Source organism: Vombatus ursinus, unplaced genomic scaffold (assembly GCF_900497805.2).
Source record: "Vombatus ursinus unplaced genomic scaffold, bare-nosed wombat genome assembly UNPS02014863.1, whole genome shotgun sequence".
Lineage (NCBI taxonomy): Eukaryota > Metazoa > Chordata > Mammalia > Diprotodontia > Vombatidae > Vombatus > Vombatus ursinus.
Genome location: NW_020954641.1, coordinates 34,638,039 through 34,662,378, shown reverse-complemented (window position 1 = coordinate 34,662,378; position 24,340 = coordinate 34,638,039). Strand labels below are relative to the sequence as shown.

The 24,340-nt window shown below is 42.1% G+C and overlaps 1 protein-coding gene across 5 annotated transcripts in view; it reads right to left on the bottom strand.

Moving 5' to 3' along the window:
* PPP2R2B (protein phosphatase 2 regulatory subunit Bbeta) overlaps positions 1-24,340 on the bottom strand; it is a 459,792-nt gene that overhangs the window by 44,025 nt on the left and 391,427 nt on the right. For all 5 annotated transcript variants that reach the window (XM_027841646.1, XM_027841648.1, XM_027841650.1 and 2 more), the window contains 2 exons: positions 20,216-20,393; positions 4,404-4,568 (listed from right to left, as the gene is read on the bottom strand). In XM_027841646.1, coding sequence (XP_027697447.1) covers positions 4,404-4,568; positions 20,216-20,393 — 343 coding nt within the window. The remainder of the gene's footprint in view (positions 1-4,403; positions 4,569-20,215; positions 20,394-24,340) is intronic.

The following is a 24,340-nucleotide window of genomic DNA, read 5'->3' as shown; positions in this document are numbered from 1 at the left end:
TGGGTTCTGGAGAACCACATGAAACTACTGCCAACTCCTAGGCCCCAGTGTGTGCACACAAAGGCAGAGTTCTCAGAGTAAAGGCAAATACTCATCAAAATACGCTCTGTGTTCCTACAGAGAGCCAGGTGGAAATTAATCCATACAGCCCTGATGACATGGCAATCCTCTGCCTTCTGATTAAATACCAGCGGTTATTAAATATCCTTGTTCACAGGGGCTGTCTCTGAAAGCCAGTGTTGCTTTTCATTTTGAACTTTGATGAACTGTCTCAATTCCGTCTCACATGTAGACTGAAGGCCAATGCTTTGGAAGGATAGAGAAAATCAATATGAGATGTCAGGGGAGAGGTCAGATTGAACTGGTTTTCTCCATTGGCTCTCAACGAGGAGAGGGGCTAGGAGTTTGGCAGTCACTGCAGAACAAAGGGATGTGTGTTTGAGACCCTGAAGGCTGCTGCTCTGGAGAAGCTGGGAGAACGGAACTTGTTTAACTCTTAGTTATACCAGGAAATGGACTTGGAAGTCGAATCTTTCTTGGTGTTAGAAGCCAGAAGGGGTAAGACTTTGGACAGACTCATGGAGACCTCCCCAGTGTCTGTCTCATAGGCTTGGCCTTTCCAAGCAGTGCAGACATTGGATGGGGTCAGTGATTTCTGGAGACCCAGGCCACGCAGTGTAACGGGAGTGCCCATGTCTCCGTGGGGGACTGGGCAAAGATCCCCATGATCCTAATAGGATCATAGAGCTAGAGTGGTCATATAGTACAACCCCCTTCTTTTGCAAATAAAGAAACTAAGACCCAGGGAGCCTGAGACTTGCCCAAGGTCACACAGGTAGTGACATTAATTATTATAAAAGTAGCATTTTTATGGTGCGTTGAGGTTTGCAATGTGCTTTAATAAATGATCTCATTTGATCCTCATAACAATTCTTAAAGCAGGTGCAATTATTTCTCCCATTTTACAGATGAGGAAAGTAAGGTGGAGAGACATTAAGTGATTTGTCCAGGGTCACAGATTTATTAAGCATCTGAGGCAGGACGGGAACTCAGGGCAGCTAGGTGGCTCAGTGGATAGAGTGCTAGATCTGGAGTCAGGAAGACTCACCTTCTGAGTTCAAATCTAGTTGTATTATCTTCCTGGTTGTCTGACCCTTGGAAGTCACTCAACCCTGTTTGCCTCAGTTTCCTAATCTGAAAAAATGAGCTAGTGAAGAAAATTGCCAAGAAAACCCCAAATGGGGTCATGAAGAGTCAGACATGATTGAAAATGACTCAACAACTTAACAACAGCACTTGATTCTCAAATCCAGCACTCTAGTCACTCTTCCATCTAACTGTCTGAGTTTCTAGAAGCTTCAGAGGACAGATGTGAACCAGATGTTGTCTTTCCACCATACCACAAGGGCTGGTAGAATACTTAGGATCTCCTCAAACCTGAAAGCCTGGATTATGAGCCCTCTAGGACATCCTCAGTAGCCACAGAGGGGTGACTATTCTTAGGTGGAAAAGATTCTGTGGTTTGCTAGGGGGATGCGCGGGAAGGGGACGTGGAGAAGGGAGAGATAAAGTAACCCACAGCGGGGGATGGAGTCACCGTCTCCTCAGAGTCTTTGGTGCAACGTCACTACTTCTGTAACCCTACCGTTATGTGGACATTCCCCATCCCGAGTCTTAAGGCCTTATCTTACCCCCCCAGGCACTGACCCCTTTTGTCTGCCTGGCTTCAGTCTTCTGTTTTGGGGGTTTAATGGTGTTCTCGTTCTGTGAGCCGCCTCAGCCAGCTGACTGTGCATCACGTGAGGGCCATGCTGCTTCTACCAGTTGATGCTGTTGCTCACTTGTTTCAGTTGTGTCTGATTCTTCATGACTCCATTGGGGGGTTTCTTAACAAAGATGCTGGAGTGATTTGCCATTTCCTTCTCCAGTGGATTAAGGCAAACAGAGGTAAGATGACTTAACCATGGTCACACTGCTAGTTACTGTCTGAGGCTTTGAGGATTTGAACTCGGGTCTTTCTGACTCAGACCCAGCACTCTAGCCACTATGCCACCTAGCTGCCTAGGACCACAGACCCCAGTAGTAATAGTCTAATACTTTCCACTGGCTCTTCCCTCCCTCTTTCAATTAGTGCAGGTCTTCCTTATCTTAAATAAGCCTTCACATCATCCTCCCTGTCTTTTTTCTCTCTGGTCAGACTTTTCATGCAATTCTGACATAAGATAGGACTATAATGATCAGCTTGTCTTTCCTTTGCCACAAAATCCACAAGCTGTTTTGCACATTCAGGGTACAAAAGTCTTAGTGCAGTTTTAAGCTTTAATTGCTTAAGTAGCTTAAAACTGTACTAAGTCTTTTGGGACACCTTGTGTACATCTCTATATGAACATAGTGTCTCCTCTGGTTGAATCCAAGGTTCTGGAGGGCAAGGACTGTTTGGATTTTGTCTTTGCACCCCTAGCAACACTTAGAACAATTCATGGAATATAGAAAGTGCTTGATAAATGCTTATTGGTTGATTAATTCATCACACTGAGGCCGAACCCTGGTCTAAAGCTCAGTACTAAAGTCCTTCAGGCAACCCCACTCATGTTCCAAAGTGAAGATACATCAGTACCTTCCAGGTCTCTAATCTTGGCCCTTTTAGGAATTTTGTAAAGACAACTTCAATAATGCTTGGGTGTTTTACTTTCTTCACAATGATCAAGCTTGAAGATTTGGGGAAAAAAATAAGCCAATTATGTCAAATGACCAAAGAGAAGTCAGCAGGAAAGTAACTCTCCTCTCCATGGTCCCCCTTCCTCCCTGGCCCTACACATTCAGTCACATTCAGTATGGTGCTTTGGGACTAAAAATTAAAACCAAGGGCTTGGGAATGAAAGACTTTCACTTTCTGCTCTCTTTGTCCTTCACTCATCAGTCTCAAAGCCATATCAGAAAGAGGGGGTCAAAGACTACTCTTATGTCCCCTAAAAAGAAATGAGGAAGCTGCTTCCTTCATCCTTTAGAAAGACTGTGAATCCACATAAAATGAGACCTAAAATGCCACCATGCTACCATCCATTAACTCTGGAATTTGGTGTAAAGACCCTTTCCCTTAAAGTTTCCTTTCCAGGACTTGTAGGCCACAGAGACCTCTCCCTTTCCTGGCTGCACATAGAACTTAGAGTTTGTAGGAGATGTTTGGGCACTTGATTCTATTCTGTCCTGTATTGTTTCCTCATCACCTCCATGCCTTTGTTTTATCCCTCCTTCCTCTCTCTGGAATGCACTCTCTGTCTCTCTTTCCCCCCTTTCTTCTCTCTTCTCCCCTTTCCCTCCCTCCTTCCCTCCCTCTTCACTTCTGTGTGTTAGAAATTCTAGTTTCTTTCAAGGATCAGCTCATTTACCACCTTCTACATGAAGCTTTTCCTCACTGTCCCACCTGCTAGCCCTTTCCTCCCCAAATTCTCTTGTTTCTATGAAGTACTTATTGTCTTCCTGATTGTATCTACCTCTGTACGTACATGTTTTCTCTCTTGTTTAGATTGTAAGTTCCGAGAAGGCAGAATCTGTTTCACTTTTTGGACCCTCTAGTCCCTAGCACAGTGCCTGGCACATAGTAGGCACTTAATCAATGCTTGCTGATTGATCATGATGTGGATGTGCAGTATCTCAGTTCTCTAACCAGTCTATGAGAACTTTAAAGGCAGGAATCCTCTCTGATGTGTCCTTAGGATCCCTCCTAGTGCTCAGAACAAGAATGGGCCCATCATGGCAGGCATCTTAAATATATCTAAAAAAATTTTAAAGACTGAAACACTCAAATGCCCTTATCATGAGGAGGCTTTGTCTAGGAAGGGAGTAGCAGCCTTGTCAACTCAGCTCCACCTTTAAACAAGATGAGAGGATTATCTGGCCTTGAAGAGGTCTTCCTTTACAAAAGTGTGTGACCAGGAGCAGCCAGGGGTCAGCCTGACAAGGATGAGGCCTCCTGTCTCTGCCAGGTCAGTCAGTAGTTAGTCACCAGCATTGTACTGGACACTATGTGAGGCATCTTCAGCTGCCTTTAAAATCTCAAGTCCATGGGTGCAACTCAGAGCTACAATAGCTGTGTCAAATACCCAGGGCAAGGGGATGCTTCACTCGGTACCAAGGTGCCATGTTCAAAGTTCCAAATGTCCTGTTGATGGGGATGAACATACTGTGTATAAGGAGCCCTATTCAGGACAAGGGATCCTCATCTTTTATTGCTATTAAATGGGTCAGACCACTCCTGGACACATCCTTTATATCTAAACAGTGGAAATAATACTGTGGAGGGTTTTCCAAGCCCTCTCCCCAGGGGAATACCCCTCTTAGATGTGATCTGCTCCCTATCTCCCCCACCCCCCTGGGCAGAATGCCTCATGGGCACTACTCACATTTCGTGTGCCTGTCACAAAGGGCTGATGCCCTCATGTCACACAGTCGGATTGTCCCTTTACTGCTGCTGTATACAAAGGTGTTGCAGTGGAGTGGGTGGAATTCTGCTGCCGTAATGACTTCCGTGAGCTCCTCCATGTTGGCTGGCTTAATGTCCACGATATCTGACACAGGCAGGTCAAGGAAGGAATCAGATATAAGGGTGTTTCAAAGGTAAAACATAGGGTTCATTCTTCTAGGCTCATAGGTTCATCGATTTAGGACGAGAAGGACCTCAGATGTCATTGAGTCCAACACTCTCATTTTACAGATGAGAAAACCGAGGTCCAGAGAGATAATGTAACGGTCACAAGGTCAGGAAGTCTCAGAGTAATATGGTCACATTACATCTTGGCTGGATACAAGTAACATCACTTGCCATTTTAAACAGTGGAAAATTCAGCCCCCAGGACAGGCCCCAGGACGTGACTAGTCCATTTTCAAACACAAAAGTTCCCTTGCTTACCTGCCCTCTTGTATATATTCAAACTCTGTTTTATTCAAGTTACCTTAAAATATCAGTAGCAATATGAAAGCATTTCACATGGGCAGCAGGCTACTTTAAGACAGACTAATGGCTTCTTTTACTCTTATCAAACCACTCAAATCTCTTTCACTCATCTCACAATCAAAGAGCAAACTGATTTCAGCTCAGCTCAACCCTGTGGAAGGCACTGTGCTTGGCAAAGATAGAGAAAAAGCAAGACTGTTCCTGTCCTCAATAAGGAGCTAATCTTGTATGGGGACAGTAAAGGATGGAGATAATATGTACATACGTAAGAAAACACAAGGCAATTGGAGTGGGGGAGAGAACTGAGAATTGACGATCAGTAAAGGCTTCAAGGAGAAGGTGGCACCTAAATGAAACCTTGAAGGAAGATAAGAGTTCTGAGAAGTAAAGGGGAGGTAAGTAGTATGGTGTAGGCATGCGAGATAGATTATATAAATGCAAATGGTCAGGAGATGGAAGGGTGAATTGAGGGAATGGCAAGTCATCTATTTTGGCCGAAATGTAGAGTACATGAAAAGGACTAATATGAAAGGGGACTGGAAAGACTGGTTGAAAACAGTTTATGAATGACTATAAATTAAGGTGAAGAATTTGAATTTTATTCTCCAGGCAATGGGGACCAAAGGATTTTAAGTAGAGAAATGATAAGATCTATGATGCAAGGAGACTATTTTGGCAACCGTGATTGCAGAGGGATGATGGTTGGAGGCTGAGGAGCTAATTAGAAGCTATTCTAGTTGTCTGGCTGAGAAGGAAAATAGTTCCTAACTAGGGTGGTGGCCAATGAATAGTGAAGATAGATATAAAAATGCAATCCAAAGAATTTATCAACTAATTGTTTATTGGAGATAAGAGAGAGAGAGCAGAATCAAGGATAACTCCAGGGTTACAAATGTGAGTGACTGGGGCATGGTAGCACTCCCAATAGGTAGGGGAATGTGGAGGAGGGGATGAGTACACTATAGACAATATGGAATATATGACATGGAATATATATATGAGGAAGTATAGTCAGTTCTGTTTGAGATATATTGAGTCTGAGGAAAAGGTATCCAAAAGATAATATCTAGCTGGCAATTTCAGGATTGGAATTTCAGATAGAGATTGGAGATAGATATAGAGATTTTGGAGTCATCTTTGTAGTGATGATAACTGATTTTATGGAAACAAGACTAAGAAAAGGGTGTGGGAAAAGAAGAAAGAACATCCAAGATGAAATCTTGAGAAACTTCTGCTTAAGGGGGTAAGAGGCAGATGATGAAGCAAATGAAATTAAGATGGAGTGATCAGGCATGTAAATGAAGATCCAAGAGAAAGTGGTGTCCAAGAAACTAAGGTAGGAGTTTCTAGGGAAGAGGGTAGTCAGGGGTGGAGCCAAGATGGTGGAGGGAAAGCAGTGGCTTATTTGAGCTCTCCCCCAAACCTCTCCAAATACCTATAAAAAATGGCTCTAAAAAAATTCTAAAGCAGCAGAACCCACAAAAGGACAGAGTGAAACAAATTTCCAGCCCAAGACAGCCTGGATGGTTGATCAGAAAGGCATATCATGCCAGGCGGGGAGAGGAGTGCAGGTTGGGCCACAGCGAACCTGGACTGGGCCTCAGAGGACTGAATCACGGGCAGCTGCGGTGGTTTCCAGACTTCTCAACCCACAAACGCTGAAGACAACTTAGAAGTTCAGTGGGAAAAGTCTGTGACTGCAATGAGAGAAGGAGCTAGGTCTCAGCCATAAGTCCCGAGCGCGGCCTCTGGGGCAGCGGCTGCATCCTGAGCTTCCAGCCCACAGACTGAGGGGGAATCGAGTGGCTGATCAGAGGAGGATTGCAGGGATCTCTTTGCCAGAGCTGAGGCAGGAATTTTTTGCTTTGCCAGTGCTTGGATCTGGGTCACAGTTCTGAGGGGCAGTCTTGGAGCAAGGAGGAGTGCTGATGTGGTGGAGCTTGTTGTGGCAGCAGTGAGGAAACACCTCGCCCCTTATCGTAGCACCCTAGAAGAACTGAAAATTTATAGGTCCCTAGAAGTATCTCTGAAAACAGCTGTACAAATCCCTGAAGCTTGGGACAGTACATTCTCCACATTGGAAACAGACTCTTACCTTAACAAAGAGTTTAAAACTCAAGTAATTGGCTAGGATCATGAGCAAACCTCACCAAAAGAGTCAGACTATATTATCTTACTTTCGTGATAAAGAAGATCAAAACATACAACCAGAAGAAGACAAAAAAGTCAAAGCTCCTACATCCAAAGTCTCCAAGAAAAATATGAAGCAGTCCCAGGCTTTGGAAGAGCTCAAAAGGGATTTTGAGAAGCAAGTAAGAGAAGTAGAGGAAAAACTGGGAAGAGAAATGAGAGTGATGCAAGAAAATCATGAAAAACAAGTCAACAGCTTGCTAAAGAAGACCCAAAAAAGTAATGAAGAAAATAACACCTTAAAAAATAGCCTAACCCAAATGGCAAAAGAGGTCCAAAAAGCCAATGAAGAGAAGAATGCCCTAAAAAGCAAAATTGGCCAAATGGAAAAGGAAGTCCAAAAGATTACTGAAGAAAATACTTCCTTAAAAATCAGAATAGAGCAATTGGAAGCTAGTGACTTTATGAGAAATCAAGACACTGTAAAACAAATCCAAAAGAATGAAAAATTAGAAAACAATGTGAAGTATCTTACTGGAAAAACAACTGACCTGGAAAATAGATCCAGGAGAGAGAATTTAAAAATTATTGGACTATCTGAAAGCCATGATCAAAAAAAGAGCCTAGATATCATCTTTCAAGAAATGATCAAGGAAAACTGTCCTGATATTTTAGAACCAGAGAGCAAAATAGAAATTGAAAGAATCTACCAATCTCCTCCTAAAAGAGATCCCCAAAGGAAAACTCCTAGGAATATTGTAGCCAAATTCCAGAGTTCCCAGGTCAAGGAGAAAATATTACAAGCAGCCAGAAAGAAACAATTCAAGTATTGTGGAAACACCATCAGGATAACACAAGATTTAGCTGCTTCTACATTAAGGGGCCACAGGGCATGGAATATAATATTCCAGAGGGCAAAGGAGATAGGATTACAACCAAGAATCACCTACCCAGCAAAACTGCATATAATCCTGCTGGGGAAAAAACGGTCATTCAGTGAAATAGAGGAGTTTCAAGCATTCTTAATGAAAGGACCAGAGTCGAATAGAAAATTTAACTTTCAAATACAAGACTCAAGTGGAACATGAAGAGGTAAACAGGAAAGAGAAATCAGAAGAGACTTATTAAGATTGAACTGTTTACTTTCCTGCATGGAAAGATGATATTTGTAACTCATGAGACCTTTGTTAGTATTAGGGTAGTTGGAGGGAAAAAATTATATGTATGTATATAGATAGATAGACAGACGGCACAGGGTGTGTTGAAGATGAAGGGGTCATATCTGGAGAATAAAATTAAGGGGTGAGAGAGGATTATACTAGAAGAAGGAGAAAGGGAGAGGTAGAAAGGGGTAAATTATCTCACAAAAAAACAGAAAAGAAAAGGCTCTTACAGTGGAGGGGAATCAGGGGAAGGTGAGAGGAAATGAGTGAATCTTATTCTCATAGGATTTGACTTAAGGAGGGAATAACATATACACTCAATTGGGTATGGAAATCTGTCTTACCCTACAGGAAAATAGGGAGGGGAAGGGGACAAAAGAGTAGGGGGATGATAGAGAGGAGGGCAGATTGGGAAAGGGGGTAATCAGGAGCAAATACTTCTGAGGAGAGACAGGGTCAAAAGAAAGAATAGAATAAATGGGGGGGCAGGATAAGATTAAGGGAAATAGAGTTAGTTTTTCACAGCATGTCTACTATGGAAGTGTTTTGCATAACTGCACATGTTATTGTATATATTGCATATATCAATAGCCTATATTGAGTTGCTTGCCTTTTCAATGAGGGTGGGTGGGGAGGGAGGAAGGGAGAAAATTTGGAACCCAAAGTTTTAAAAACACATATTTTAAAAAAATGTTTTCACATGCAACTGGGAAATAAGAAATACAGGCAATAGGGTACAGAAATCCATCCTGCCCTACAGGAAAATAGAAGGGGAAGGGAATAAGAGAAGGGGGGTAGAGATAGAAGGGAAGGCAGACTAGGGGAAGGGGTATTCAGAATGCATGCCATCTTGGGGTGGGGGGAGGGGCAAGATGGGGTAAAAATTTGGAACTCAAAATCTTGTGGAAGTAAATGTTGAAAACAAAAAATAAATAAATTTATTAATTAAAAAAAAGAAAAAAAAAGAAAAGAGGGTAGTCAACAGTGTCCATAATAACAGAGAGATCAAAAAGGATGAGCACTGAGGAAAGGCCATTACAATTGGAGTATAGATTCTTAGGAAATCACTTGATTTTTGTCTTCCCATCACAAATAGAATCTCTCTTCTCCGTATCTCATGGTTCTATTCACTCATTTTTCATCTGTAATTAGCACAAAATAACCAACTACTAACAAGATCATAACATCATAGATTTAGAACTGAAAGGGACACAAGAAGTCATTTAGTACAACTGTTTCATTTTATGGATAGGGAAACTGAGGCCCAGAAATGTTAACTGACTTGCCTAAAGTCACACAGTGGCAGAACTAGGATTTCAACCCAAGTTTTCTGACTGCAAATCTAGCATCTTTCCTCTGCATCAAGGGTATGAGTCAAACTCACTTAACAGACTGGTCCAAGGGAATTTTTTTTTTTTTAAATTGGACTGTGTTTCATTGGCATGGGGAACTTCAAGTGAGGAAACTTTCTCTAACAATGCATATTGACACTTGATCTGTAAGGTATAGTCTCAGAGAGTAGCTTAGCGGTTACTAGGTTAGGTGACTTGCCTGGGGTCACACAACTAGAACGTGTCAGTGGCAGGTTTTCTGGATGTTGAGGCTGGCTTGCTAACAGTTATGCCTTTGGAAATCCTAGTCCCCTCAATATAGTTTCATCATAAAAGCACAAACAGAGGAGTAAGCAAATAGGGCCATAATTTATTAATAAATATCATTTATGTCCTGCTGCTATCATAATTATTACCTAACATTTATATAGTGCTTTTAAAGTTTTACACGTTACTTTATGTCAATTGACCAATCAACAAATATTTATCAAGTACTTAAGACACCCAGGCACTGCACTAACACTGAGGATACAAATTTAAAAAAAAAATAATTTCCTGCCCCTTTACTTGCTCACATTCTAATGGAGGAGACAACCTATAAAAATCAGAACATACAAGATAAATATAGAGTAGATGGAAGATATTTTTAGATGGGAAGGCACTTGTAACTGGGGAGGGAGTGGGAATTGAGACCAGGAAAGGTCTCCTATAGAAGGTGGTGGAGCAGCTAGGTGATGCAGTGGATAAGCATGCAGTCAGGATGACCAGAGTTCAAATTTAGCCTCAGACACTTACTAGCAGCATGACCCTGGGCAAGTCACTTAACCCTGTTTGCCTCAGTTTCATCATCTTTAAAATGAGCAGGAGAAGGAAATGGCAAACCACTTCAGTATCTTTGCCAAGAAAATCCCAAATGGGGTCATGAAGGGTCAGACAGGACTGAAATGAATGAACAACCAAAGGACGTGTTTCTTGAGCAAAGTTTTAAAGGAAGCCAGGGATTCTAAGAGTTGGAGGTTGGGAGGAAGGGTTTTCCAAGCATGGACTGACCAGTGCAAAGCTACAAGGACATGAGATGGAATGTTGTGTGTGAAGCATGGCAAATAGGCCAAAGTGGCTGGATCCCTTAACGTGGAGTATAGAACGTAAGAAGAATGAGAAGACAGGCGGGGCCAGGTTGTGAAGAGCTTTAAATGCCAAACAGAGGACTTTATATCTGGTCCTGCAAGTAGTAGGAAGGCACTGGAGTTTACCTGTATTTTAGGAAAATTACTTTTGGCAGCCATGTGGAGGATGGATAGGAGAGGGGAGAGAAGAGAAGCAGGGGGACCAATCAAGAGGCCACTGCAGTGGTCCAAGTGAAATGGGACATGGGCCTGAACTGGGGTCCTAGCTGTGTCTGCAGGAGATGTTGAAATGAAAGACGACTTCATTCCCCAGAGAACCTGCATTATGTACAGTTGTTATTTCTTCCCCAAGACAATCTGATGTTAACTTTCAGACTTATACCAGTGCCTCTAAAAACCAGCCTCCCCCAAAAATGAGCCTCCCCCTAGCTTTGTGTGGGAAGGATAGCGTGTTTTATCAACAGTTCTTCTCTCCTAAAAATAAACCATGAGCATCTGTACTTGTGAAAATGAGGGAGTCAATAATACTCTATTCAGCCAGCCAGGACATCTTTCCCTATTTCTTACTGCCTGAGAACATGTCCAGTGAAAGGCACCTGTGGATGTTACTTTGAAAAGCTACCTTTGACCTCTGGATGCCTCTCCTGGGGTCCAGCTGGCTACCTCCAACACCCTTTTTAACCCTTTCCAGGCCCAGCCTCTTCCTCCTGACTGGAAACCACGTATCAGATTTGGTGGTATTCTCTTTTTGAGATAATCTCCAGATGGGTACCAGGCCTTAGCCACCAAATTCATTTTTACTGGTGGCCCATGTCAGTCTCTGAGGGCTCTGAAAGCTGGTGGGTTAATCCTCAGCTTGAGCAACCCCCTGGGGATCTTCAGCCCTTGTTAGGGAGTGAAAAAAGGCTGCATATACACATGGTACCTCATTAAATCTTTTTTATTTATTCAATGATTAGTTGCTCTGAAAAAATGCAATGATTATTCTAGGTTCTACTTATTTAGCTCTTTGAGCTACCTTTCCTGTTTTCTTAAGTAAAGGCTTTTGCAGGGTAAAAAAAGAAATAATAAATCTGATGCAAGCTGTCTCATCATCAGCTCTGATTAGCACTGAATTCCAGCTACTTTCACTCTGCCATGGAGCCCTACATTTTCATTAATTCAGCTTCCACTACTCCCTCGCCCTTTTCCTCCATTCCCCATACTGCTTCCTGACTATCCATCCTTATATATAGATCAGGGCAGATGATTTCTCAGCTCAACATTTTCAGTGTCTCCTTATTACTGAATATGTTTTAAATTCCTTTGCTTGGTATCTAAGGCTCTCCACAGACTGGTACCAGTGTACCTTTCCAGTTTAATCTCATACCACTCCACTCCACATACTCTGTGCTCTAGCAAACCTGAACTTCTACCTTCCCGCCTTCTTGCCCCATCTCCCTCCACCTAACAGGTCATTTGCTTCCTCACCTCCACACCTTTGTCCATTCTATTCCCTGTGCCTGGAATGCCTTCTGCTTATTGAATCCCTGTGCACCTTCTAAAGTCCAACCCCAGTGCCACTTCCTACAGGAAATGTCCTCTGAGCCTCGTGTCAGAAATGAGCTGCCTCTTGGACCTCACAAAGCCTCTTATTTTTCACCTCTGTGTCATACTTGTACCATCTATCAATATTACCTGTATATGTGTTTTCATTGTTGTTCAATCGTTTCAGTTGTGTCCAACTCTATGCGACCGCATTTGGGATTTTCTTGACAAAGATACTGAAGTGGTTGGTCATTTCCTTCTCCAGCTCATTTTACAGATGAAGAAACTTCCCCCCCTAATAATAACAGCCTTTCAAATAGCATTGTGTGGTTTGCAAAGCACTTTACCCACATCAGTCCATTTGCCTCTCACAAGAACCTTACCTCACAAGTACAACAGGAATTATTATCTGCACTTTAAATGTGAAAATGAGATTCAGAGAAGTCAAATTACTCATCTATGGTCATACAAGTCACCTTATTAGATTGTTGACCTTCTAAACTTTTAACATCTAGCAATTTTACTGGACTATGAATTCCACATCAAAGTACCATAGGTTATCAAGAGCTAAAGCTGGAAGATATCTCACAGGCTATCGACTTTTAACTTCTTCATTTTATAGATGAGGAAACTGAGGCTTAAGTGACTTGTCTAGGGTCATACAGGTAGCTCCGGAGGCATGACTTGGATTCAGGTCCTTGGACTCCAGCGCCAGTGCTCCTTCTACTCTATCAGGGCAGCAACTTTGTTTTATCTCAACTTTGCATCTGACCCAGCTCCTAGTATGGGGATCTGCCCCAGAAGGTAAATAAATGTGGGTTGTTGCCCTGTAGGGCTGTTTTCCCCTGGTGGACACAGCTGTACCCTTCAATTTTGGAAGGAAGGAGAGAAAAGATGAACAATGCACGATTCCCCATCTTGCCTCTAAAATGAAATGATGGATTTTGACAGACAATTTTCTCTTCTGCATTTTGTGTAACTCTCTACCCAGATTTCCCAATTGTCCCAGAGCCCTAAGTGGTAAAGGCAGTGCTGGGAGATTCACAGCTAATATACAACGTGGAAAGCCAGCAGATTGCTATTAAATTAACCCTGGGGCAGGACAGATCTGTTACTCCCAATCCTAAGTCTTTAGCATGTGTCTTATTAATAAAGAGTGCAGACAAATTGCAAAGACTTAGCCAGAGGGGGGTGGGAAGCCTGGGGAGATTTCTGCAGCTGGGAGAAAGTAAGCAGAGGCAGGTGAAGCTCTGTGTTCAGCAGCTGAGGGGCCAAAAGGGGAGGGGGAACCACAGAGTTGGATTGTCTCCTAAGCTCGTGCTTTAAAGTCCTAACTGAAGGCAACTAGAGTTTACTCTTTGGCAGTCACTTCCGACAGGTAAAAAAAAAAAATCAATTACATTAAAAGCCTAAGGTGTCTGGGAATCATCTATAAAGTCATTTCCTCATCTAAGACCCTGCCAGGCTCAAGAATATGAACACATGATCCTCTCTGACAGCAGTAACAAGCTGACTTGGGCTGGAGAATGAGTCAACTAGGCCCTACATGGAAAACAACACAGTGAACAAAATCTGAATTTTCTTCTTTTTTTCCCAAGGGAGCAGAAAACCCCACACTCTCTTGTCCACATACCTTTGCACCAGCTGTCTCCTATGCCTAGAATACTGTCCTTCCTCACCCCTGCCTCTTAGAATTCCTGACTGCCTTCAAGACTCAGCTTAAGTCACATCCACTGAAAGCAGTTTTTCTTCTCCCTCTCCCATCTACCCTTTAAGAAGTCAGGAAGACTGGGGTTCAAGTCTGGCCTCTGACACATACTGAGTGTGTGATGCTGCGTAAGTCAATCTCTCAGTGTTCTGGGCAGATCTCCATTAGAAATTATAGACCAAATGCTGACCTGCATTGGTAGAGGGAGTATCCTTACTCAAAGTTCCCTATACCGATAAAATACAAGTCTGATCTTTAAAACATAATAAAAGAAAATAAGCACTACCAAATAATAACCAACAAAATAAGTTTTGTATTTCTCATAGGGTTGTTGCAAAGATCAAATGAGATAATGTCTATATAGGGTATTAAGTAGTTGCTTGATAAATACTTATTGAATTAAACTTAATTATTCGTAACTCAGTAAATAATGTGTTGAAATAACAACCTCTTTTTCTTGCTAATGGCAGGCAAGAATTACTAACTCAGAAGTGTCCAACTCGTTCCAAAGAGCTAACTTAGGAATAAACTAATGGTGCTTGATTTCTATTGGATTTTGAAGTTGAAGGCAATCTGTCAAAACTTCCACCTTGACATGATGCCTCTATGCCAAACCTGCTGAGTTTGCTGATGGTGATGAGTTCTTATCTGCGGGGAATGCCATTTTTAATCATCTACCAAAGCTACATCAAGCTTGGGGAGTTGAGCAGGATTCCATTCTGTGTGTCTGCATCAGCAGTAGAGGGATCAGTTAAATCTGGAGGGAGCAATCCAATTTTACCTGATGGTTACACCCATGACTTAGAGCAACTTTGGCCCTTCAGGTCATAGCTCAGAGAGGCTGCCAATATTGAAGGTGAAAAGAAGCCACTTTTTTTGCCCTGAAAACAAGTATCTTGGACTCACAAGCCCTCTTGAGAGAATATTTAGATTCTCTGAGGCCATCTTTGCGAGGCCAAATTTCAGTCTCCTCATTTAAAACACTGATTACAAATGATACAAGTATCTTTTGGATCAAAGGGCACAGTTCTTGACCAGGAGACTGATAGATAACCTTCCCATAAACTCTTTGGGTTCTGAGTATGACATGTGCAAGGCACTGACTCCACACTAAAGGAATTTACAATGGGGTAGATCAGGTAGAATATAAACTCCTTGAGGACAGGGACCTTCTCATTTTTACATTTGTATTCCCAGAGTCTAGCAAAGTGTCTGCTTAATAAATGCCTTGTAATGCCCATGAGTTTGGAAATACCTAAACAAGTCATGGTATACAAATGTGATGCAATGCGATTTTGATATAGGAAAGGAAAGAGCTGATTTCAGAGAAACATGGGAAGACATGTATGAATTGATGCAGAGTGAAGTAAGCAGAACCAGGAGAATTTTTTTTTAAATAAAGATAGCAATATTGTAAGGACAAACAAAGCCTAGAAACTCTGATCATTATCATAACCAAACAAGATTCTGGAGGACTCATGATGAAATATGCTACCCACTTCCTCATAAAGAGGTGAAGGACTTGGAGTACAGATACATATCTATATATCTATATATCTATGTATCTATATCTATGTTTTGGACATGGCCAATGAGGGAATTTACCTTTTCTTTCTTTCTCAATTGGGAATGGGAAGGAGAGAAGCAGATTTTTACCAATTTTAAAAATGCCTGTTAATTGGCTGATTGAGATACTGCTGACGTAGTGTGAAGAACACATGTATAACTTCTCCAAGTTTCTATTGGTAGCTGAGTAGCATAGGTGATAGAACACTGGACTCTAAAAGAACTATTGGATACTGACTCAAAAACTTACTGTTTAACACTGAGCAAACTTTTTAAACTCTCCATGCCTCAGTTTCCTCTTCTGCAGAATGAGGGATTTGGATTTGATAGCTACTAAGGTCCTTCCCAGCTCTAAATCTATGAGCCTTGACTCTATGAGATCATGAAGTAAAGGAAAGCATATGAAAAGACCAAGTGAGAAGGGAGAATGATTATTGCTCCCTGATATTTACTGAGTTGTGAACATCTGAGACAAGGATTGTTCTTTCAAACAGGCAATTAGGCAGTTCTTAGGATCTGATTTAGAACTGGAAGGGGATGTTAGAAGATATCTACTCCACCCCCCTTATTTTATACATAATTAAAGAAACTGAGGTCCAGAGAGGTGGTCATACAAGTGTCAGAGCTCACACAGATAGTGTCAGAGCACGGATTTGAACCCACGTCCTGATTCCAAATCCTGCATTTTTATTGATAAAAGGGTACTGTTAATGCCTTCTGTCCCCAATTCAGGTGCCACCATTCCTCAAATAAAGGTATGCCCTTTAGAAACATATATCCCCCTAAGAGGGGGCAGCCTAGTAGTATGGAAATAACTTTGGATTTGGGGTCAGGGAATTTTCATTTGAATTCTGGCTCTGCTCTTTATTTCTTGTGTGACCAAAGGCACTTCCCTTAATCTCTCTGGGCCTGAGTTCCTCATCTTTAAAATGAAGAGGTTGAAGTAGACAGTCTCATAGTTCCCTACTAGCTCTAAATTTACAACGATGTTTCTTGGAAACTTAGTGATATTAAGTTTACCTGGTAGCATTCCTGGGTGACTGTAAGAACCCTGAATAGTATGAGAATACTGAGTTTGCACCACTGATAGTGGAACTGCAGCAGCATCTTTATGGATGGAATATAGCCCAAGTGCTATTAAGGAAAGGAAGGAAAGTGCTCTAAAAAGGGATGGGCTGGGGAGGATCAGTGATGACAAATTGTTGACTTCACTTCATTTTGCCCCAAGCTGGCCCTATCCAGGGCATTCTACTAAATAGAGAAGCAGCTGCAAGCCCAGACCATGTAAATACCAACCTTCAGGTAAACAAGCAAAAGAAATACACAACTGTGAAATGCCACCAGTAGCAAAACCTCCTCCCATCTGTTGAGATGAAGCCCTGGTTAAATACTTGCCCCCCTTCCATGGAAATGCAACAAAGAGAAAATTTCCTTTCCAGTGGAAGGAGAAATTTTGGCCCCTGCCAGAGTCCTGACATGGCCCAGAGTTAAGAGTCCCAAGGCCAACCTCAGAAGTGAAGACATAATGGGCATGTGGAAGCCACGTGTGCTAAGCCTAGAGCCTTTAAAGCCACTGTTAAGAGACGGGGAATGATTTCTGCACATGGTCTTCCATTGTCTATATCATTAATGCACATATCAGAAGGGCTGTTTCACTTCTACATCATGCCAGTTGGAGAGACGTTAGCTTCTTTGACTTCCTGGCAGGATAACTAATAAGGCAGCATTGGAAGCATCATGCGGTCCCCGAATCTTCCCAAGAAAATGTTCCTCAGTCATACATGATTAATGGAAATTTGCTACCCCTTGGTAGGGGAAGGTCTGTAGAGACTCTCATAGCAAAGGAGACGCATGATGTCTTGAGATGAGCTAATCAACACATCATTCTCAGTTGTGCTATTAAGGCCCCTCTCAGCTAAAACATGGGTTTAACAAGGTCCAGGTCACAGGTAAGTTGCCTAGGCAATCCTGTGACTTTCACCTTGAGGAATACTCTGATAGTCATAGGTGGAACGTCCTGTTTTTCCATAATGGATCACCACCAGCAGGATCAAATGAGAGAATTGGGCAACTCTTCCCCATGCCTGGGAAAGCAATTCTAACAATGCCCTAGTAGACATGGGGAGGAAGTATGATTTTCTTATACCGAAGAGAACAATCTTACCTTGATTTTAGCAGATAATACAACTTCCTCTTCCCCCAACCAGGATGGTGAAGGGGCCAACTAATGGGAAAAGGACGCCTTCAAGTCAAAACACATTTAACTTATTACCACCATAGCTTTTCCCCTTGAAGTGTTAATTCCCTCTATTCAAAATAGAGATGATGTATTTCTGATACTACTACTACTAGCTAGCATTTGTATACTACTTACTATGTGCTAGGCTTTACAATTATTCTCTCATTTGATCCTCACAACAACCCTGGGAGGTAGGTGCTATTATTAGCACCGTTTTACAGATGAGGAAACTCAGGCAAACAGAGGTTAATTGACTTCCCAGCGTCATACACCTAGTGTCTGAAGCCATATTGAATTCAGGTCTTCTTGACTCCAGAACCAGTGCTCTATCCATTGCAATACTTATTTGAAATAATAACTGGCTTTTATATAGCACTTTAAGGTATACAAATTGTCTTATATACATTACCCTGTTAGTGCCTCACAACCACCCCTTGAATAAGGTACAACGGGTAGTAATACCCTCATTTTACAGATGAGAAAACTGAGGTTCCAAGAAATTAATTTGTCTATCACTGGGTGCTCTTGAGAAGGACTCATGAGCTATTACACAAGACTCCTTAAAGGGAAGGGTTCATTTCTGGATGTCCTGAGGCTGGGAGTACCATAGATGCTAGAAAAAATGAATAGTATGAGTCGCTGAGGATTGCTACTGAACCTAGCCTGGGTGCTAAGGAATTGCTTTGATATACCTTAATACTAAGATCTCACATAATTAATGCCAAGGGTCTAGTGATCAGCATCTTAGAACAGGTTTAGACTTTGGGGATAGAAGGGAGGCCTAGAATCAAATGGGTGAATTTAATAAGGTCCCCGGATGATTGGGGTCAGCAGAGCAGAAGTTAACAATGGTGAGAGGGGAGAAGTAAAATTCCAATATTCTTCCTTTCTAATTTGTCATTGAACTGTTTCTCTTGTTCTATAGAGATTTTCTTTTTAAAAAGGTGCTATAGAAACTGGAGTTAAATTCATAAGTATTTAAGATCTGCAAGCTGGGTGGTGTTTTTATAGGGCCATTTTAAAGGTGGTTGCTTTCTACCCAGGGGTGACGGCTTCTCAATGACAATGGGCAAAGTGATTTCAGTTTGTAAAGTCTATTTAGTGCTTAGGGCAGTTTGGCTGAAAAGCACTATATAGATATCAGTTATCATTATTCTCATGATTACAATTATTATTTTACATATGGCTGCTTTAAGGGTGAATGGCATGGTCTCATTTGTATGCTGGCACCTGGCAGTCTGTCACACATCTGCAGAATATAACTCAAATTACACTATTAATATTTCTCCTTTGCCTTCTCCCCAAGGCATCTGTCTCCTAAATCGCCTAAAGAAACTCCCATCCCCCAGTCCTAAGCCCTGCAGGCAAAATTCAGCAAACATGTCACCTGAGCAGAACTGTAGAATGACAGCCGGATAAGCAGAATTTGGACATCTGTCTCTTGGAAGAGAACCAAAGTGGGAGAAGAAAACACCACCAATGGGCACCATGTTAGCCGGCACACTGACAGGTAGCATTCATGCATAGGTGACTGAGCCCAAACTGGACTCAACAGCACATTCTACGGAATTCTGGGCAGGGCTTTTTCATCTGTACAATGGGTATAGTAATACATGCGATACCTAGCTCACTTTGTGAGGCGAAGTGCTTTGTTAAGCTTTAGAAAAATGACAGCATTATATAAAATCAGAGAATTTTTGAGTTAGGGCCATCTAGACTAACTTACAACCTGAATGGAATCACCATTACAAGCAGGCATCTAGTCTCTGTTTGAAGATTGATAATGGGAGTGTACCCAATATGTCCCAAGGAATCCCCTTTCACTTTTCAATATTATATTTCCATTTCTTTCTTTCATTTCTATCACTGCTGGGTTTTTTTTTTACCCTCTGTGTCCTCTGAAAGATGCCCCATTACCATGGACATTTCAAATGTCACTAGATATGCCTGATGGTCCTTACCTACCAAGAGTTGCCTTTTGTCAACAATTGCTTGAAAAGAGATGAAATGAAACTCCCTATCACTCCTTTATAGGTGTGATCAAAGTTCATTATGTAATTAGCCTTATAGACTACTAATGTTATTTCACAGTTTTACTGTGTGCAGTTATAATGGTTGGAAAATGGAAAGAACGTTGGACTGGAAATCAGGAGACCCAGGTTCTAGTCCTAGCTGTTCACCTCTCTGGGCCTCAGTTTCCTCCTCTATAAAATAAGGGGGTTGAGGGGCAGCTAGGTAGCACAGTGGATAGAGCACTGGCCCTGAACTCATGAGGACCTGAGTTCAAATCCAGCCTCAGACACAAAACACTCACTAGTTGTGTGACCCTAGGCAAGTCACTTAACCCCATTGCTTAGCCAAAAAATATTAAATAAAAAAAATAAAATAAGGAGGTTGAAGTAGATGATCACAAGTGTGCTTCCCCATCTGACATTGTACAATTCCATAATCAATGATCCACAAAGGATACTAAAACTTTGATTGGTTATTTCAAAGTTCCATAAGTTTATCCTTAGGTCATCTGCTGACATGTAGGTCTCATAATCACTGTTGACTGATATGGAGTTGATGTGATACGTGTGTGCATTGGCAAATACTCTTCTGGGTGTGGCCTCCACCATCAGGTCCATGGGTCTCAGCACAGGAACCTGCAAAAGAAGATGGACAGAGGATGTTAGGAATAGAGCAGATTATATTCTGTTTCTCAAATCAATGGGCATGGAAACCATATTAAAAGCAATCCATTCAGCTCAAAGCCCAGCTGTGGCAACTTTCTTCCCATCTTCAAATTGTATTCTTTGCCTTTGTCTATGTTGGAGAATAGGAAAGGGAACTGAAGCCTTATGGAGGCTCCTACCATTAGCCACTACTAACCTCACTAATGAACCAAAGTCCTGCTTTGGAAACTCTACCTTTTAGAAAGCCTACTCCCTCTTCCAGAGGACTATCCATGGCTTGGCCTCATGAGAACTTTCCTTTACTCTTGGGTCTTTCTAAGCTCACTATACTCATTAGCCTCCTTAACGCCTCATGCTAAAACATGAATTTTGCTTGGTAAGTAAAAAGTAGTGGGACATTTTGAGAAATCCTGACTCAACTTGAACCTGAAGTTATGATTATAAGAGCGTAATCCAGGGCAGGTCGCTTAAACTCCTTGGGCCTCAGTGCCCTCATCTGTAAAATGCAGGGGGATGAGGACTAGATGATTTCCAAAATCCCTTTCAGCTGTAAATCTATGAGTCAATTAATTCTCTTCCCCTTCTCACTCCAAGGCACTTGTGACTCAGGGAGGATCCTCAGGGTCCACCTATCTATGCTCCAGGGGTTACCCAGGATATCTGTGCTACAATTACTTATCCAAAACCCCAGAGAACAAAAGTAAGAGTACAAGGAGAAAGTTACAGAGTTAAATTTAAGTTTGAGGGGCACCTAGGTGGCATACTGGATAGAGCACCAGCCCTGGAGTCAGGAGGACCTGAATAACACTCACTAGCTGTGTGACTCTGGGCAAGTCGCTTAACCCCAACTGCTTCACCCAAAAAAATAAATAAATAAGACTTAAGCATGAAATAGGGAATTTTTTTTTTTAACAATTTGAATTTTTAAGAAGAATGGGCTGTTAAGAGGCCACAGGAAACTGTCTCTAGACGACATAGGGGCTCAATAAATTGTAAAAAGCAGTGATGGGGAAAAGGGAAGGGAATAAGTATTTATTGTTTATAATGTGCCAGGCATTGTGCTAAGTGCTTTACAAATATTATCTCACTTTATCACAACAACCCCGTGAAATAGGTGCTATTACAATCCCCATTTAACCGTTGAGAAAACTGAGGCAGAGGCTAAGTGATTTGCTCAGGGTCACACAGCTAGTAAGTGTTTGAGGTCAGATTTGAACTCAGGTCTTACTGACTCCAGGCCCAGCACTCTATCTACTGTACCACCAGCTGCCCAGTTAGGAGATGGAGATGAGGAGGGAGAGAATCTCAGGCATGCGGTTGGAAGAGGAAATGTCATGTTTGAGTTGTAGCAAGAAGGCCAGTGTCACCAGACTGCAGAGTACATAGAGGGGAGTAAGATAGAATAAGAAGACTGGAAAGGTAAGAAGGGCCAGGTTATGAAGGGTTTTAAAAGACAAACAGAGGCCTTTATGCTTAATCCTTAAATGACAGGGAGTCAGTGGAATTTACTGAATGCAGGAAAGAGAGGGGTAGAGTGGGGAGAGTTACATGGTCAGCTGTGGGCTTTTGGAAGATCAATTTGACAGTTAAGTGGAAGACTGATCAGAGAGGGAGAAACTTGAGGCAGGGAGACCCGCCAGCAAGGTATTGCAATGGTCTAGGTGAGAGGTGATGAGGGCCTGCACTAGACTGGTGTCAGTGTCAGAGGAGAGAAGAGGACATATATAAGAGATCCTCTGAAGCTAGAAACCGATGGGGTTTGGAGATAGATTGGGTGAGAGGTAATAGGAGGGTGAGAGAGTGAGGGATTGAGCAGGGTCATGAGCATGGGAGACAGGATGGTGATAACCTCAACACTAATAGGAAAGTTAGGAAGTTGCGGGTGGCAGGGGGCAGGAAATGAATTCAGTCTGGAAATGTTGAATATTAGAGGTCTGCAGGACATCCATTGTCTAGTCCAAAAGACTCTGCCTCTTAATCAACCAAGAAAAATTCCCTCTTCTCTATCCTTTTCCTATTCTTTAAGGAAATTCGAGGAGTCCTAGCCATGGCATTAGTGCCCACTTCATTAGCCAGTTGCCAGGATACTATGACCAAGCCTGTGTTGATACATGTGACACACGCCTCCTTCCCACAAAATCATTGTCTTAAATTAATAAAGCTCTCTCTAAAAGATAGATGACCCAAGCAGATAGGAAAAACTTGGTTTTTGGAAAGCCATTTTGTTGCCATTGCTACATTTTTCAAGATTTTCTCTTTGTTTTTCCCTTATTTCTCCACCCACTGGGTTGAAGCCAAACTCCAAGCTGACATCTTAATTTAGTGCCCAGTGTCAGACCTGCAGGGCTCAGTTGCCAAGAGACTAGTTCCTTGAAAAGAAAATGGTCTGAGGTCCCAGGTTTCCCTTGTTTTGTTTCCATTAAAGGGCCAAACATATGAAATTGTTTTTCATGTCCTTCCCAGGCTCTCTGACAGTGACTTTTTCATTATGACAGTCTCTTAGGAGCCAGCCCTCCAGTCTGTTTTCAGAATTACCCTTGACTTCAAAGGAACCAGGACTAATCATTTGGTTTCTTGTTTATCTTTGCTACACATCTCCTTATCCATGGGAAACTTTATAATGACTCTGAATATCTGACTTACAGGGTAGAGAGCTGTTTGAGGCAACAATTTCAGAGTCAGAAGAGGTTTCCAAGCCACATAATAGAATACACACCTGAACATGAATCTCTTCTGCCTAACAAGTGGGTCATCCAGCCTTTGCTTGAAGGCCTGTAGTGAGAGATACTGAGATACATCAGAGGTCATCCCCACTCTCTTGAGGCTTATAATAGGGCAGATTCTCATCATTCTGAGCCAGAGTGACAGTATAGACCCTGCAGTCAGGCTTTAGGCCTCCAGATTCAATTGGAAACTACTCTCCCTACAGTTATAAATGATCTCTTCATTATCCAATCTAATGGCCTTTTCTTATTCTTCATTCCCTTTCATCCAGGACCTAAGATAGAGTCTTGAGGAATACCCATGATTGAGGAGGGTTCAATAAAGTAGGAAAGGAGCCGGGAGAAGGAAACATCATGAAAATTGAGAGAAGATCAAGTAGCAAGACCTATCTGCAGCCTTTGACATGCTGATCACATTACCTGGATGCCCTCTTCTCTATTGGGTGGCATGTCACTGCTCTCTCCTGGCTCTCCTCCCATCTATCTGAGCATGCCTCAGTCTCCTTTGCTCGATCTTCATCTAGGTCATTCCCACTAACCATGGGTATGTGTCCCTTAAAGGTCTGTCCTAGGCCTTCTTCTGCTTTAGTATTATATTGTTTGTTTATCTTTTCAGCTCCTGTATATTCAATTATTTCTCTGTAGATGATTTTTAGATCTATTTATCTAGCCCTAACCTTCAGTCTTTCATTTCCAGTTGCCTACTGGACATCTCATATTGGATGTCCTGTAGATGTGTTACACTTAAAATTTCCAAAACTGAATTTGTCTTTTCCCTCCCCCACCTTCACCTGATTCCTAACTTTCCTCTTACTGCTGAGGGTACACCATCCTCTGCCATCCGGGCATCACTAATTCCTCATTCTCAGACTTCATATCTAATTGGTTGCTAAATCCTGTTGTTTCTACCTTCCTAACATTTCTCATATATGCCCCCCTCCTTTGACACTGCCACCAACCTGGTGCAGGCTCTCATCACCTCTCACCTAGGCAATAGCCTGATGGAATAGACAGTGGAAAGAACAGGGGACATAGAGTCATTAGACTAAGGTTCAAATCCCACTCTGGTCATTTACTATGACTTTGGGCAAGTCACTTAACCTCTCATTTCTTCATCTGCAAAATGAGAGGGTTGGACTAAAAGTTCTTTAAAGTCTCCCCCAGCTCTATATCTAAGGTCCTATGATCTTTATT